Here is a 16,262-nt window from a genome sequence, read left to right as displayed (position 1 = left end):
TACCAAATGGCAGATAACATGGGTAGTTAACTAGAGGAGGAGTGAGTGTCCTGAAAGGGACAGGAGGTAGAGCCTAAGGCAGCTTCCTTAGTGGCAGTGGCAGGGGAGGCCATAGTTAGACTATTTATGAGGCCAGAGCCACAATTTCAGAGTCCTGGGAGGAAAGAGCGAAGATAAGGAATGAGTTCCTTTCACCAAGCTGAGCCATCTAGTCAAGAACAGAAAGACCAAGGTCCTAAAGAAAGTCTGTCTTTTTTCCCTTCCTATCAAAGGTCATAGACTTCACTGAAGGATAAGATTCTAAAAATTACTTATTTAGAAACAAACTAGAGTTCATCATATTAGGTTCAAAGCTTTTGTAACCATTAGCTCCAGTGAGGGCCAGGTTGATCCAGGTATTAAGTGCTTTGTGGAAGACCCTATAACTTTTGAAGATATCTATGCTTAAGGAAAACCACTTTGGCAGCATTGTAGACAAAGAGCTAGAATGTAATGCGAGATTTGTAACTAGGAGATTTAAGTAGGTGGCCATTGTACAAGGCAAGAGGTATTGTTGGCCTGAACCAAGTTGTTGGCTATTCTAACTGCACATTGTGGCTGAAAGCAAGCTTTAGAATTTTGCATTCTGACTGAGTGACAGAATCGGTGGTTGGAGAAAGCAAAGGATCGTAGGAAAAAGAATCCATGAAAGAGGGGCTTTTGGTCGGGGAGCTTGAAGTGAAAGGAGGTAGAGAAACTTGCTCATGACCAATTGGAGAGCCAAATCCTAAGGCTTTTCTTGAACCGATAGCCCAAAAGCCTATTGTTCTAGTCATCCATCCATTGCCACCAAAAGGAGATTGAGATATCCAGATTTGAGGGGTCTAGGACTCTGGGAGCCGACCCCAAAGACTTTACCCACACCTTGTTGAACAAGGGACCCTTCCTGAAAATACTATAGCTTAGAACATAGATAAGAATCCAAATTTAAAAGAACGGGAAGGTGAACCCTTGGGTTAAGCCATTAGGCTCCCTAAAGGGAAGGATCTTGTAGGCTTAGATCTCTTAGGGGTTCCCTTGATTTCCTCTATCCTCCCCATTTTCCAGCTATCCTGTTTAACATTTAGTAAATAACACAAAGTTAAAGAAAGGAGAGTCAATTCACAGGGCAAAAGAGGGGAAAGGAGTCTTTGAGTTAGCTGCACAACTCAGACTCTGTTTTGAAGCAGGACCCCCTGCGGTACCAGCATCAGTCAAGGGAGAGGCTTTTATTTGGAGAGGGCTAGTGCTTATCCGGCCGGGGTTTCCACCTACTCCATCATTTAGGAAAGCCTTCCCACTAGTAATCAGTGCTGGCTCCCGTCTTTGAACAGCCACCAATTCAGAGAAAATCCCCTCAGTTTGTCCAGTAATAGTGGCTCATTGAGGGAGGAACTGATAGACACACACACCCTGGTCCAACATTCCTTGCCACCTCACCTCTCCCAAATATAGCCATTTATTATACCATGCAAGTAGTAGGGGTCAGATGTGAGAATTGTTGTAAAAGGGAGAATTAGTAAGATTTGACAACTGATTGGATTTGGGGAAAGAGAGAGGGAGTAGTCATGGATAAAATGCTAACTAAACTTGTGAGACTGGAAGAACAGTGTTCCCTTCAATAGAAATTAGGAAGTTTGGGTGAATTATGGGATTGGAGAAAGGATAACAATTTCTGATTTGGGGTATTTTGAATATGAATTCTTCTGGCCATCCAATTTATAATGTTCAATAGATAATTGGTGATACAAGACTCAAAAAAGAGTTGAGAAAAGACAACCCAAGTCCTCTGAGCCTCATGAATGAGCATGATATGCATGATGATCCAACAAAGGAAGTGACTAGATGGGAAGAAGGCTAAGAGAGAATAGTGTGAGAATAAGAGAAAGGAGTCAGCAGTGTCAAACAGTTCAAGGAGGTCAAGAAGGACAAGGCCCCAAACGCAAAAAGATCATCAGATTTGACTACTAGGAGATCACTAGTTACTTTGGAGGGAACAGTTTCAGTCAAGTAACCGGGTCCTGGGAAGTCAGATGGTAGAGGACTAGGGAGAAAGAAAAGAGTAAATGGAGACAATGAGTGTAAACAACATTTGAAGGGGAGAGGGTTGTAAAGTTTGATTAAGAAAGGGAAGAGAATTTGTTCAGGAGCTCAAGGTGAAAGTTTTAAGAATGGATCTGTTTCTTAATGTACAAAATTTTGCTTATGCCAAGCATCATTTGTTTTTAAAAAAAAAAAAACAACAACAAATACAACCACCTCACCTTCTTCTAAAAAAATAATATGTATTAAATTGAGAGAGAGATACATATATCTAATCATACACACACCAATACTAAGTCTATGTATATGTGATACAAATATATAGTTGATATAGATAACAAGTCAATTAGTAAATACAGATGCTGTCCCAGTTGTGGCATTAAATTCTATATTTTTTCCCTCTAGTTTGTTATGCTTGTCTTCCTTCTCTTATTCTCCTCCCTGCCTTCTTGTTATTTCTCTACCCTGTCTGTCTGTGTATGTTTCATATATATTAAAAAAATATATACATCTATATGAATATTATATCTACATACATATCATTTTCCTCCTTATCCCTGCCTCTTTTTTCTCCTTCCATTTTTCTCCTTACATCTTTCCTTTTCCTCCTTTCTCTGTCCTTCTCCCTTCCCCTTTCTCCCTTTCACTCTTTCTTAGTCTTTGTCATTTTCCTCTCTTAAGTGTTTTTGCTTCATTTACTAATATGAAGTATGTTTTTATTGAATTTCACCTCAAGCAAAATTGTTTTATAAATCAGCCTTAGAAGATGCTAGGATGGTCACACTACAGAACTAGAGAATACTTTTAATAACTACAGCTGATATATTGGCCTTTAATGAGTACCACTTGAAATTCTTACTTGAACTAAATAAAATTACACAAATATCTGGGCTTAGAAACAAAATAGTTTTCTCACTGAAATTCATACTTTTAGCTTTCAAGTTAGTTTCCTCAGGGAATTAAACTACTTAACTATTGTTTTGGTTTATTTTTTTTTTCATTTCTTCTAGGATTGACTGATACAAATGAGACTGAATAAGAATAACTCCTTTGCTCTTTTCTTTTTTAATACTATCTGACTTCATTGGGGGGCTTTTTTCCTCTTCTTAGCAAGTAGTCCTGTGATTTAATAGTATGTAAAATGATAAAAAGAAAAATAGTTATCACTGGCTAACTCTTGACTTCTTAGTATTCCTCAGTCAAATATTTTTATTTTTCATTTTCATTATAAATGACCATTTAGTATTGAATACTTGCTAAGTATATCCCATGAATCAGATATTCTATATCTGAAATTCTTTCATTTTCTTACTATATAATTCCTTTGCAGATTTTTTGTGGACCTTCATTGTACAAGAGACAAGTGCTTCCTCACCATAAATAGTAACAGCAAGACCACTTCTGAAGTGTGGTTGGTGGATTGTCATCAGCCTTGGAATCCACCAATCCTTGTCCAAAAGAGAAATTCCGGGATTATGTACCATATTGAGCATAGAAATAATGAGTTATATATTCTCACAAATTTTGGAGAACCTGCAGAATACAAGGTAATATTTCACTCCCATGCACTGTACTAACCTAACCATGCCTATAAAGTTGTTGGGTTTTTTTAACTCTTACCTTTGTTATGTGAAGAGACCCTGTTTACTTGAAATAAATGGGCAACTAGGATTTGATGTAATCCAGCCTGACTGGGCGGTCTCTTCAAGGGCAAAGAGCAAAGATGGTGACCTCTCTGTCCTAGGCCAATATAAATCTGATCTGATTCCATATTCAAATAATGAGGTTTATTCAAGAAGTAAAAAGAAAGGGAATTAAGTAGATGGGTTGCTGGTGAGTCCTTATCACTGAAATGTCTACCTTAAGGGCCCCAAACTGACTGTCAGTCTCTTCGATCCCCAACCTACTAGGCTGAGGCTGCTCTATCTCCACTATCTGCCTAAGAGATCTCCTGCTATCTATCTGATCCTAAGCTAAAACCCACACCAGTATTGAGTCTTTAGAATATAGATTGAGTAGAGTTGAAAGCTTGTGTCAGAAGTGTTTGGGTCCACCCCAGAAAGACAAAATCTCCCTGAGGCAACATTGGCAGTTCAATCTTCTCCCTCTCTCAGCTTTGATCTTCTTATAGAGTTGGCAGAGTTAAAACCTTCAGCAGTTTCCAGATTGTGGTAGAAATAGCTCAGAACGGGTTGGAGAATCGCAGGAGGTCAGAGCTGAATCTGGGAGATGGCTCCAGCTCTGCAGACCCGAACTGACTCCACCCTGGCTAACAATTAGAACTTCCAGACCCCCTCCTTCAAGATTCTAACCGGGTCTTCCCCTGTGTCTGCTGTGTCATCAAATTCCATTTCTCTTTGCTGCAAACTTGTCTCACTTTCCCCAAATCTTCCTCTCACAGGTCGTCCCCTTTCACGATTTTCAAACTCCCTGAGTTTAGTATTGTGAACTTTGATACTTACCTGTTTAAATCTATTCTATTCACTAATCCCTCCAAAATAAGAAACCCCTTCTACCCTGTACTATGCTATTACTAACTTAATATCCCTAATCTCAGATTTTCCCCAGGAAAGATATAGGGTAAGGGTAGGGTTTACATAATGACTACAAAGTTTCAGTATAAGAAATCCTATCTGTACAACAAATTGCAACTTCTTAAAACACTATTCCTAATGCCATTGCTAACTATAACTTTAACACTAACCTAATACAAAAATTTTCCTATCTATGACTACTAATATGCTAGAATAGCATTTAAACTATAAAATCTTGCATTAAACACAATTTTAGCCATAGCTTTCACAAGAAACTTCATCAAAGGAAAAACTTTCTGCTATGCAGTTTAAATTCTACTCTTAACAAGTCTAACAGCCTTATGTATGTCCTATACTAAAGCTTAACCCTATAGCTAAATTGTTACAATAACTTTATAACTAACTTCCTTGTCATATTTTGTACATGGTCTATCTACAATTATGATATATACAAGCTATATATATATTTATATATATATATATATATATACAATTACAAGAAATCTATGTTACAAGTACATATAGGTATATACAGGTCTTATGTACAAGTATGTACAACAATTTTCAATTCTAACTATGCCCTGATATTAATGAAACAGAACATCTATAGATCTTCACATTCAATTAATATTTCATGGATCTAACTATTTATATATTATTATGCCTAAAAGACTCCCATTTATCTACATGGAGTCATCAAAATATATACATCATTTCATAAATTGTGTAGTCTATTTCATGTAGTGTTGGATGTGATACTTACAGATGCTCTTCAGAAATCCACTACTCGTTTTGACTAATGCTATCTCTTCTTTCTTCCTGTTGTGTTCATGTTGCATGCCCTAACATATGAATATGTTGGCGTACTTTATCTTACATATGTCCTGGTTATCGTCTGTCCTCTTGCTATGTACAAATATTCAGTGTTAAGTGTCTTTGCTGTCCATATCAGCTCCCAGAACTTCTGTCTCCTTCCTGCTCTTGCAGCTTTCCTTCCCGCTTTCCCTCTGGGCTGGTACTTTATCTTTTCTTTTCAGCTTCTTCTCTTCCTCTTGATATGTCCCCTCATGAGCTTTCTGATAGTTTTCTATGATTGCCAATCATCTACACCTTTGTCTTCTTCTGGAACAGTTTCAGAAACTTCCATTTCTCTTTCACCTAACTATTGTTTCTGTTGGATTTGTTTTCTCATTTTTGTCTTCCTCGTGTCTGTTTTCACTTTGATCTTTCCTATCTGTGAGCTTTCTGGATTTTCACGTGGGAACAGTAGATCCATGTATTTTTCCGTAGGACTTTTATTGAAGTTGGAGTTGTAAGCAAAACTTCAAAAGGACCAACCTATTTTTCATCATTAGCCAATTTTCTATTAAAATTTTTCATGTAGACTTTGTCACCGGGTGTTATCTTGTGCAAAGAATAATCCAGAGATGTTGTTTGTTGTATTACACCCATTTTGTGGAGCTCTCTAATTCTGGTTTGCAATAATTTTATATAAGTTGACAACTGGCAATCTCCTCCTAAAATTGAAATAAAACTGGGCTTGCAATGGAGGATGTCCATGCAACATCTCGAGTGGAGAAAGATATAAGTCCCCACTCAGTCGAGTTCGAAAGTAGAAAAGTACTAAGGGTAGTATCTCAGTCCATTTCAAATGAGTCTCTGAACAGATTTTCCCAATTAGAGTTTTGACTTCTCTGTTTAATCTTTCAACCTGTCCAGAGCTCTGTAGATGGTAAGGTTTATGAAAACTGGCTTTGATCCCCAAATTTTCATAAATCTGTTTTAAAATGGACTGTGAGAAGTGCAATCCCCAGTCTGAATCCACACAACACAGTATTCCATACCTGGATATTATCTCTTTTAATAGCACTTTTACTACAAATGCTGCATTGTTCTTCCCGGCAGGAAACACGTCTGGCTACTGACACCTTGTGAGTCTGTCAACTATTACCAGATAATATCTAAACCCTTTACCTATAGGCATTGTGATGTAATCAATTTGTATGCTTTCAAACAGAGTGAAAGCTAACGGTTGACGTCCAAGACCCTTATTTTTGAACACTCTTTGATTCTATTTCATACAAATGTTATATCTGCCGCAGACTTTTATTGCAATGGATGTTATCCCATATGCTTGCCAAAATCTGCATACTATCAATCATAGCCTGGGTCCCAAAGTGCCCTTTCTCATGTATGGAGTTGCACACATATTAGAACAGCTTTTTACGTAAGATAGGTTTCCCTGAGGCTGAAAACCATATATCTCCTACCTCCAAAGTTCTTTATCCATGCCTGGACTTCCAAATCATTGTAAGCACTTTGATCTGCCTCTTCAGTGATTGAAAGACTCAGAACATGCATTGGACCTTTCCTGGCTGCAAATTTAGCTGTCACATTAGCCCTGTGGTTTCCCTGAGACACAGAGTCTGTCCCAAAGCTATGAGCTATACAGTGGATCACTGCAACTTCTTTAGGCAATTGTATGGATTCAAGAAGTTCTGTGATGATCTTGGCATATGCTGTCTCCTTGCCTGCACTGTTTAGAAACCCTCAATTTTTCCATATCTCTCCAGTCGCATGTATTACGGAGAATGCGTATCTGGAATCTGTGTAGATGTTTACTCTCCTGCCTTTCCTTATCTTACAGGCTTGCATGAGTACTACAAACTCAGCTCTTTGAGTGTTGATGTCACTGGGAAATGATCCAAACCACAGCATCTCTGTTTGTGTCACCACTGCCACCCTTGTAAATCTCTTGCCTCCAACCATATAACTGGAACTATCAGCAAAAAGCTCTAGTTCCAGATTCGTTAATGGAGTATCTTTCAAATCCATCCTAGTTCTTTCTACCAATGAGATTACTTCCTCACAGTTATCTTTTGGATTGCCCTATAGTGGTAAATCTGGGAGAATAGTTGTAGGATTTAACACATTGCATCTCTTTAGGGTGATATTCTCATTACTCAGCAACACAATTTCATATTGTGAGAGTCTTTGCTTAGTAAAGGCTTGCAAATTACATCTCTTTAAAATTTCCAGCTGATGGGCAGAATAGACACTCAGTTTGGATCCTAGCACCAGATCTGTTGACTTTTGGATCAACAGTACTGCCACAGCCACTGATCTAAAAGTGCCTTTTGCCACGTTATCCAGTTGTGCATTGTAATAAGCCACTGCTCTAAAATTGGGTCCTAAGTTTGCACTAAGACTCCTGAAGCTATCCCTTGTGCTTCATGTACAAACAGATGGAATTCTTTGTCATAGTTAGGGATACCCAAGGCTAGGTCTGTTAATATTGATTCTTTCAAGTTTTGCTAGGGCTTGCAGATGCATTGATTCTCAGTGGTTCTATTACATTGTTTTTTGTCAGATCTGGTAGACATTTAGTTATTTGACTGTAACCTGGAATCGATTGCCTACAGAACCCTGTCATCCTGAGAATTGCTCTCAGTTGCCATTTGGTCTTTGGCACACTGAAATTTTGGATGTCAGCTATTCTTTTCTTGGATATCTATCTTGTTCCCTTCTCCAGTATAAAACTGAGATATTCAATCTTGGGTATGCACCATTGCAAATTTAACTTTGACACTTTCTAGCCTCTTATATACAGTTCACATAGGAGTCTAGTATTGTCTCTGAGACAAATTTTTGCTGTGGAACTAGCTAAGAGGATGTCATCCACAAAATGGTCCATAGTACTTTCTTTAAACACAATGGACTTCAGATCTTGCTTTAAAATTTGGCAGAATAAGCTCACGGACTCACACCAGTCCTATGGAAGACGGGACCAGGTCATCTGGGTCCCTTCCCAAGTAAAAGCAAAGATATTTTGACTTTCTTTATCTATTGGAATTGAAAAATAGGCAGAACATAAATCAATGACAATATAATATCATGCTTTACTAGGAATTTCAGCTAAAATGCTTGCAGGGCTTGGAATGATAGGGTGTGACTTTATAATGAAATCATTTGCAACTCATAAATCTTGTACAAATCTCCATGCTGTTTTGCCCTGACTATCTGATTTTGATTTCTTGATTGGCATTATGGATGTGTGGTATTCAGAGATTATTGGCGTATTATTTTTTGTCTTAATAGGCTCTCGATAATCGGTCTTATGTTCTCCGTGGCTTCTTTGCTTAGTTTATACTGAGGTATTCGTGGTGGTATTCCCTCCTTAGTTTTGACCCTCACTGGTGTTGTAGATTTTAATAACCCAATGTCTGCAGAATATTTAGCCCATACTCCATCTGGTATTTCACTAGGGGTTGCAAAAATTGAATTCACCTTCCATTTGATCTAAAAACAATAATGGATAAGCTTTCAGTGCATCCTTGGGAAGATGTAGAAAAATCTTGCCTGAAGGATTACACTGGATTGTTGCACCAATTTTGCAAAGAAGATCTCTACCTAAAAGATTGGATGGACATTCTAGAATGAGTAGAAATGTGTGGTCTGTAGTCAGTGGACCAAGAGTAGCCATTTTGGATTGAAGTTTTGGCACTCTGAGTTCTTCCTGTAACTCCCATGACTTTCACTGACCCCACTATTCTACTAATCTCATGAGATGTTTTTAATACTGATCTGTTAGCTCTGGTATCAAGTAGAGCTGGATAAATCTCTTCTCCCAATTTAATTCTCACATGAGGTTCATTAATATTTGGCTGTTGGAATACTTCCACCATTCATACCTTCCATCTCAGAATCAGTACTGTGTATCATTTCCAAGGCAGAAGAAGAGTGGTAAGGGCTAGGCAGTGAGTAATAAGTGACTTGCTTAATAAATACTAGCTGACTGACTTCAATGTAAACATGACCTTAGATCTTTTATTTTGAGTCTCTCCCTCATCACATGCATAGACTGTGTCCTTCCAAGCCTTAGGTCACTCCCACTATCCCCTACCTTTACTCATACACATGCGCTACTGAACGAAGGTGGAAGAAATCACACTACTGTTCTGATTAGGTCCACCTCAGATTTATGTTAAACAACCGCAACTGATACTTCCATTATCAACTCATTATCCAATTCTCCATGGCAGCTCTTCCAAACTTTTTCATCCCTTTTCTAACCTCGCATTTCAGTCCACTTTACTGAAAATCTTGCTTCATGTTTTGCAGAAAAAAATTAAAGCCATTCCCTGTCAGTTCTCTCTCTCCAATATCTTCTGCCATCTCCTCCTTCACTCCTGTTTCAAATGAAGAAGCATTCTTAATCCTTACAGGCTAACCTGCCTGTCTATAAAAGCAATCCTATTCTTTCCTATCTCTTCAATCAGATTATCTTCTCTGGCACCCTTGTTTTTGGAGATGTCAGAGTAACATCCCTTATCTTCAACCTCTCCCTGTCTATTGGCCCCTTCCCTACTGCCTGTGATCGTGCCCCTTTCTTTCCCATTCTCAGGAAACACACTTGATCCTTCCATGGTCCCTGTAAACTATCATACTTTATCTTTTCTCTCCTTGTGGCTTTGGAAAAGCTATATTACCAGGGATGCCTCTACTTTTTCTCTTGTAGTCTCTTCTTAACCCCTTATAAGCTCATCATTCCCATAAAACTGCTCTCTCCAGAGTTACCAGTGATCCCTTCCAGCTTTAAATCCAAGATGAGATGGGGGCACTAAAACTCCAATAAATATCTAGTTCTCCCTTTCATATGAAGGTGAGGAGCACTGCTTATGAAATAGAAAAAATCGTATTTTTTGCTTTAATATAACATATGGCTCCCTTTACCTTGATACTTGGTTACTTAGATTTCTTGATATCTTGCTTAATCTCTTCTATCAATTTGCTTCTATATAGTTAATGAAGACTTCAGTAAATTCCTGTAGTATGAAGAATTGGCAACTGATTTATACACTGAAGAAGAAAACCAAACTTATTGACTTGATGATGTTCAAGGATCACTGTGTTATATTTCTAAAGTACTGCAATCAACTTTACCTCAATATAATTACCTTAAATGATCAATCCATTCAGTCTCTTAAGGTATGTTTCATTTTTAATAGTCAATCACTAATCAAAATACACACTTGGCTTTTCTGAACAAAATATGAAATATAAAATATTTTAAAATAAAATTACTATATTGGCTTTATTTATATCAAGATATATTGGAGCCATGTAATAATTTTTTCTCTTAAAAGAACTATATTGGAGGGGCAGCTGGGTAGCTCAGTGGAGTGAGAGTCAGGCCTAGAGACAGGAGGTCCTAGGTTCAAACCCGGCCTCAGGTACTTCCCAGCTGTGTGACCCTGGTCAAGTCACTTGACCCCCATTGCCCACCCTTACCACTCTTCCACCTATGAGACAATACATAGAAGTACAAGGGTTTAAAAAAAAAAAAAAAGAACTATATTGGACCCTATTTAAATGATGCTTATTCCTACAAGTATCAAGGCCTTGCTATAACATAATGTTATTGTGAAGCTCCAGTATAGTTCTGTTTCTATTCCAGGTCAAAGGATCTGGCTCTTGACAATTGGCAGCTCTGCAACTTGAGCAAGTCACTATCTCTGGGGATCAGTTTATCCATCTATAAAATGAGAGTGGAAGTGTGGAAGTATAGTACCTGACCATGGAAGAATTTTATTCTTTTTCATAGTTTTCCCAATCTCTTATGGAAAATAAACATCCATACTTAGCCTCACTCACATTATAGATTCCTGCTAAAGGATTTTTCTTGTTGGGACTACTAGGTTACAAGAAAAAGCCAGAAAGGAGCACCTTAGAGTGTTTTTTAATGTCTTGTCAGTGATATGGAAGAGCTTGTCTTATGAACAGAGGAGCTGCATTTGAACAGTAGTGGAAGGTTCAATAGCAGTTCTTTTCCATCCCTCCTTCCCTCATAGGCAGTCAAGTCTGTTTGCCCATTTGATGCTGGACTATAGAATTTTTCAGCTTGCATCTTTCCATTTCTCTCTTTATTTTTGGCATAGATTAAAGTGGAAAAAATGATCCAAGATGATCACCAGTGTGAAGAAAATTAATTTATCTGGCTTTTTTTGGAGTAATATTTTCAATAAATGTCTTTATCAATTGGGATCTTCAGATTGCTCTGAAGAAAAAAAAAACTTAATGAACAGAAGCTTTTTGGGAATAGTTCCTACACTTGACTAATGGTGCACTCGTCACATATATCTCCAGTTGTCCTCTATAAGGAGAGCCCACCATCAGAGATGGTGCTGAGCCAGACTGCTGATTTTCTAAGGAATTTGCAGTTTTTACAATTATACAGGAAAGGGAATGCAATTTTCTTTCAACACTTTGACTTTCAATGCCATTTCTGGAGCTTCTGTAAACCTGCTAACCAGAGCTCCTTAAAGGATGTAAAGGGAGTGCTAGTAGAAGGCTAGAAGCTGGACCCTGCTGCTCCCAGAGAATGAATCTTGATTCCTTTCACTTTTCATTGAGTTAAGAATCTTAAGCATAATAGCCATGAGTTTGAAGAAGGATGTGCCAGGAAAGTGTTTTGTTCTATACAATGGTTAGCCTGGGGGCCAAGTTAGAAGCAGGGATTTTAAATGACGGTGCTGCTGAGCCAACACAGCCCTAGCCTAGTAACTGCCATTGCTATAGCTTTAGAACAGGCTTGTTCAGGAAACAGGACACAAGCATGTGAGTAGATCAAAAACACACAGCCAGTTTTCATAACATACAAGAAGAGTTAGGAAGAAATGGATGGGTCTCTAAGCCCATAAGCATTTTAACCATTTTTTAAAATTTTATAACCCTTATTCATGTTCCAAAATAAGCATTCCAGTACAGTAGATTGTATCTAGATTATGATAAACTATGGTATTAGATTTACATGTTCACAGATCTTTGAATGCCTTTTAGATATGATATTAAGGACCATAGACATCATATGAACCAAACTACTCATTTTTCAAATGAGGAAACAAGTCCAAAGAGTTTAACTAACTTGCCCAAGTTCAAACAGGTATTGGTATTAAGGAGTAGAGCCAATGTTAGAGCTTAAATCCCTGGAACTTAATCCCATGCTCCTTCTATTACACAACTACTTTTTTCCTCTCCATGATATTTGAGAAATTCAAAGATCACTTTTCTTTCCCATTTTCACCAGTCATCCAGCTATTTCATTTATTTTGTATCATCTAGTCATAGTCATTTCATTTATTTCAAATAGCTTTGCCACTTTAAAGTGCAAATTTTATGAGAAATTCGGCAGAATCTGAATTGAATAAAACTTGATTTCATATCTGAAGCTAACCCCAGAAGTGGAGTTAAGAATGCTGAAGAGCCTAAAGAAGGAATAAAATAAACATCTGATCTCTTCAGCTCCCTGTGTGGGCCTGTGCATGCCAGCTAGACACCCAGCCACAAGACAGCAGCAGCAGTGCCTGCTCTTTTCAGCTCTCCTCTCCTGTGCATCCTCCAAGACAATTTATATATAATTTACTAAATGGCGGTCTCTACAAGCAAGCTGAGCAAGAAGAACCAGTCATGACGGATTGTCACATGGCACGTTTAGAAGCAAAAAGCAAGGTAAGTTTTTGTAACTTTTCTTTTAAAATGGTAACAGGAAAAGGAAAAAAATAACTATAGGTGGCATTGGATTTAAGAAATGTTCAGGCTATAGTAATATCTTGAATGTTGGCCCAGGTCTATTATATTCAACATCTTTGTTTACAGTGAAAAGAAGAAAAGAGAAAGTTAAGTTCTGAAAACTATAGATGTTAGATCAAAAGATTTTCCTATGCATTGAGGGAAGGAAGAAATCATCTGTTGGACACTACTGTAATTCCTAGCACAAAGATTTCTGGAACACAATGACCAGCTTGCTGAGGTTCCAAACCTTCTTCCTTGGCGTGAAGAATTTTTCATAGGAATGCTTCTCTGAATAAATAGAAAAGGGGATAGGAAGAGGGAGCAACCAAATTTTTTTATTTATTTAACAGCTTGTTTTTCTAGAATTTTATCTGGTCCTTAAAGTGATGGCAATATCTATTGGACTTTTAGGAAGAGCCGGAAAGACCTTTGCAAAATATAAAATCATTTTGATTTAGAGATCCATCTCTACAATACCCCTATTGGTGTCTTCATTGCTCTTTGATATTTTCCCTAGGTGAAAGTATCAAGGGAAAAAATCATTTAAACTTATCCACCTTTTAAGAATATGAAAGTAGATAACATGACAGTAATATGAACCAGTTCCAAAAGGTTAATAATCATAGTTACAGTGACTTAAAATGAACTGTCCAACTTTTTCTGCTTATTCTTTTTTTATACATTGGTAATAATCTGATATAAAAGATGAGAAACAATGATATCTGGCATTAGCAATGTGAGTAAAAAAATGTCTTAGAAGTTTGTTAATTTATAAATAATACTGTCATATCCTAGGAGAGGAATTTAAAAGAAAAACATGATGAATTATAGTAATATTGAACAATAAAATGCATTTACACCATTAAATAATATTTCTGTTTCTCTTTTATACATATTGGTAACACTACTAAAGAAAACTCTAGGGGCACTTAGGTGATTTGGTGGATGGAGAGCCAGAACTAGAGATGGGAGGTCCTGAGTTCCATTGTGGCCTCAGATACTTCCTAACTGTATAACCGTGGGCAAGTCATTTAATCCCAATTGCTAACCCTTACCACTCTTCTTCTGCCTTGGAACCAACACAAGTATTGATTCTGAGACAGAAGGTAAGGGTTTTGTTTTGTTGTGTTGTGTTTTGTTTTAAGGAAAGAAAGGGAAATCTCAGATAACAGGGATTCTGACATATTTTTAGAAATCCATCTATCCTAATTGAAGTCAGGAAACAGTGCAAGGCTCTCAGTCAAAGAAAATTATTCTAAAAAAAAAAAGAAACATTTCAAAGGAAGCCAAATTTGAAATAAAAAAAAAATTTTTTAAAGGAAAATCATTATAGTTTTTGTTGTTGTACAAAACTAGTTGTTTATGTAGAAAATATCCTTTAATTTCCAGGATGGAACCTTAGTGCCATTGACAATATTCTATAAAAAAAATTCTGAGAGCTTACAGAAAAGACCTCTTCTTATCCATGTATATGGAGCTTATGGGGTAGATTTAAACATGAATTTCAAAGCTGAGAATCAAGTGTTAATTGAAGATGGATGGATATTAGCATATTGCCATGTTAGGTAAGTCAGCACATTTTATTTCATTTGAAGTGTAAATATAAAGCACAATGAGAGAGTCCAAAATCACATTGAAATTAATAACTAAAATTTAGATATCACTTTAGAGTTTTCATTTTTCCATTTGGATTTCTGAATTTATAAATTCTTTTCTTGTCACATATTTTAATAAATTTGTACTGTCAGTTGACCTGATTTACTTACAGATAAATTGATCTGAACAACTCAAGTTTCCATATTTGATCACTTGCCAAGTGATTAATTCCATTCAAACCCTTTCATGTTTCAGTTTTTATGAAATCCTGTCCATTTCTCAAAAGACCTGATTTTTGAAAGTGATCTAGCCTTTGGTTCATACTTTCTCTAATCTTTTCTTCCTCATACAGACACTATTTATAAATACATAGATTTGTTATTCTCCATTTACATGTAAATTCCACTTTGATTAGCCAAATATCCACAAGAATGCATACTGTTAAGAGTAGTGGACTATCTACAGCATATTCCTCATGCATTTTTTTTCCCCTTATGTTTCAGAGGTGGAGGTGAATTAGGCCTTAGTTGGCATGCTGGTGGCTGTCTGAACAATAAGCTCAATGGCCTTGCTGACTTAGAGGCTTGTATAGAGTTCCTTCACAACCTGGGATTTTCTGAACCTGTGTTTACAGCCCTTACAGCTTATAGTGCAGGAGGTGTACTAGCAGGAGCATTGTGTAATACCAACCCCAGACTCATCAGGGCTGTAGTTCTACAGGTGAGTCAATTCTGAGTCCCAAAATGCTCTAAGAAATAAAAATATTGGGGATTCAGAATAGTTGAAAACCTAACATATCGTCGAAGTAAGATGCAATAGTTTCTAAACTTTTTCCTTTTAAAAGGTTTGATTCTAAGAATTCAAGATTAGGAAATGATCTACAAATAGTCCTTCAGCCCAACCCCCTTCCTCCATTTTAAGGGCCTCCAATGCAAAATGTGCATCACTATTTTCATTGAGTTTTTCCTGGGCAGAGGTACTACTGGAGAGTAAAAAGGCATTAAGGCAATAGACTCCACGATGGAGTTACTCCACAATTCTAGTTAGCCACTCTGCTCTCCTAAACCCTGGACTCACCCCTTCTGTGCTTCAGCCTGTGAAAATAGTTTTAATGCCTATAGCTAAAGAGATTGGCATGTACTTTTCACTTCCTGAAAACATGGATAGGCCCCCTTTTCCATGAAAAGATAGATAATATATGATTGCACATGTAAAATCTAAATCAGATTACTTACCATCTCAGGGAAAGGGGAGAGGTGGGAGGGAAAGGAGAAAATTTGGAACTCAAATTTTTTTTTAATGCTAAAAAAAAATTTTTACATGTAATTGGGGAAAAAAATAAGGTATTATTTATAAAAAGAAAAGATAGATAATAGTTCCTCTTTTCTTCCATAAAAATATGGAAAAAAAAAATTCTTCCATTAAAAAAAAAAGCTTGTCTTTGACAGGTTCCCTCTTACTCTTCTTAGGTTGTAAGGTCCTTGAGTTCAGGTATTCCTG

At 37.1% G+C, this 16,262-nt stretch overlaps 1 protein-coding gene across 1 annotated transcript in view; it reads left to right on the top strand.

Annotated features, from left to right (window-relative positions):
- PREPL (prolyl endopeptidase like) overlaps positions 1-16,262 on the top strand; it is a 48,362-nt gene that overhangs the window by 21,562 nt on the left and 10,538 nt on the right. The window contains exons 6-9 of the mRNA XM_044663287.1: positions 3,392-3,608; positions 10,398-10,583; positions 14,556-14,731; positions 15,266-15,482. Of these exons, the coding sequence (XP_044519222.1) occupies positions 3,392-3,608; positions 10,398-10,583; positions 14,556-14,731; positions 15,266-15,482 (796 nt within the window). The remainder of the gene's footprint in view (positions 1-3,391; positions 3,609-10,397; positions 10,584-14,555; positions 14,732-15,265; positions 15,483-16,262) is intronic.

This window comes from Gracilinanus agilis, chromosome 2, assembly GCF_016433145.1.
Source record: "Gracilinanus agilis isolate LMUSP501 chromosome 2, AgileGrace, whole genome shotgun sequence".
NCBI classification, from domain to species: Eukaryota; Metazoa; Chordata; class Mammalia; order Didelphimorphia; family Didelphidae; genus Gracilinanus; species Gracilinanus agilis.
Note: the sequence above shows the minus strand (reverse complement) of the source record. Positions and strands in the feature narration are given on the sequence as shown.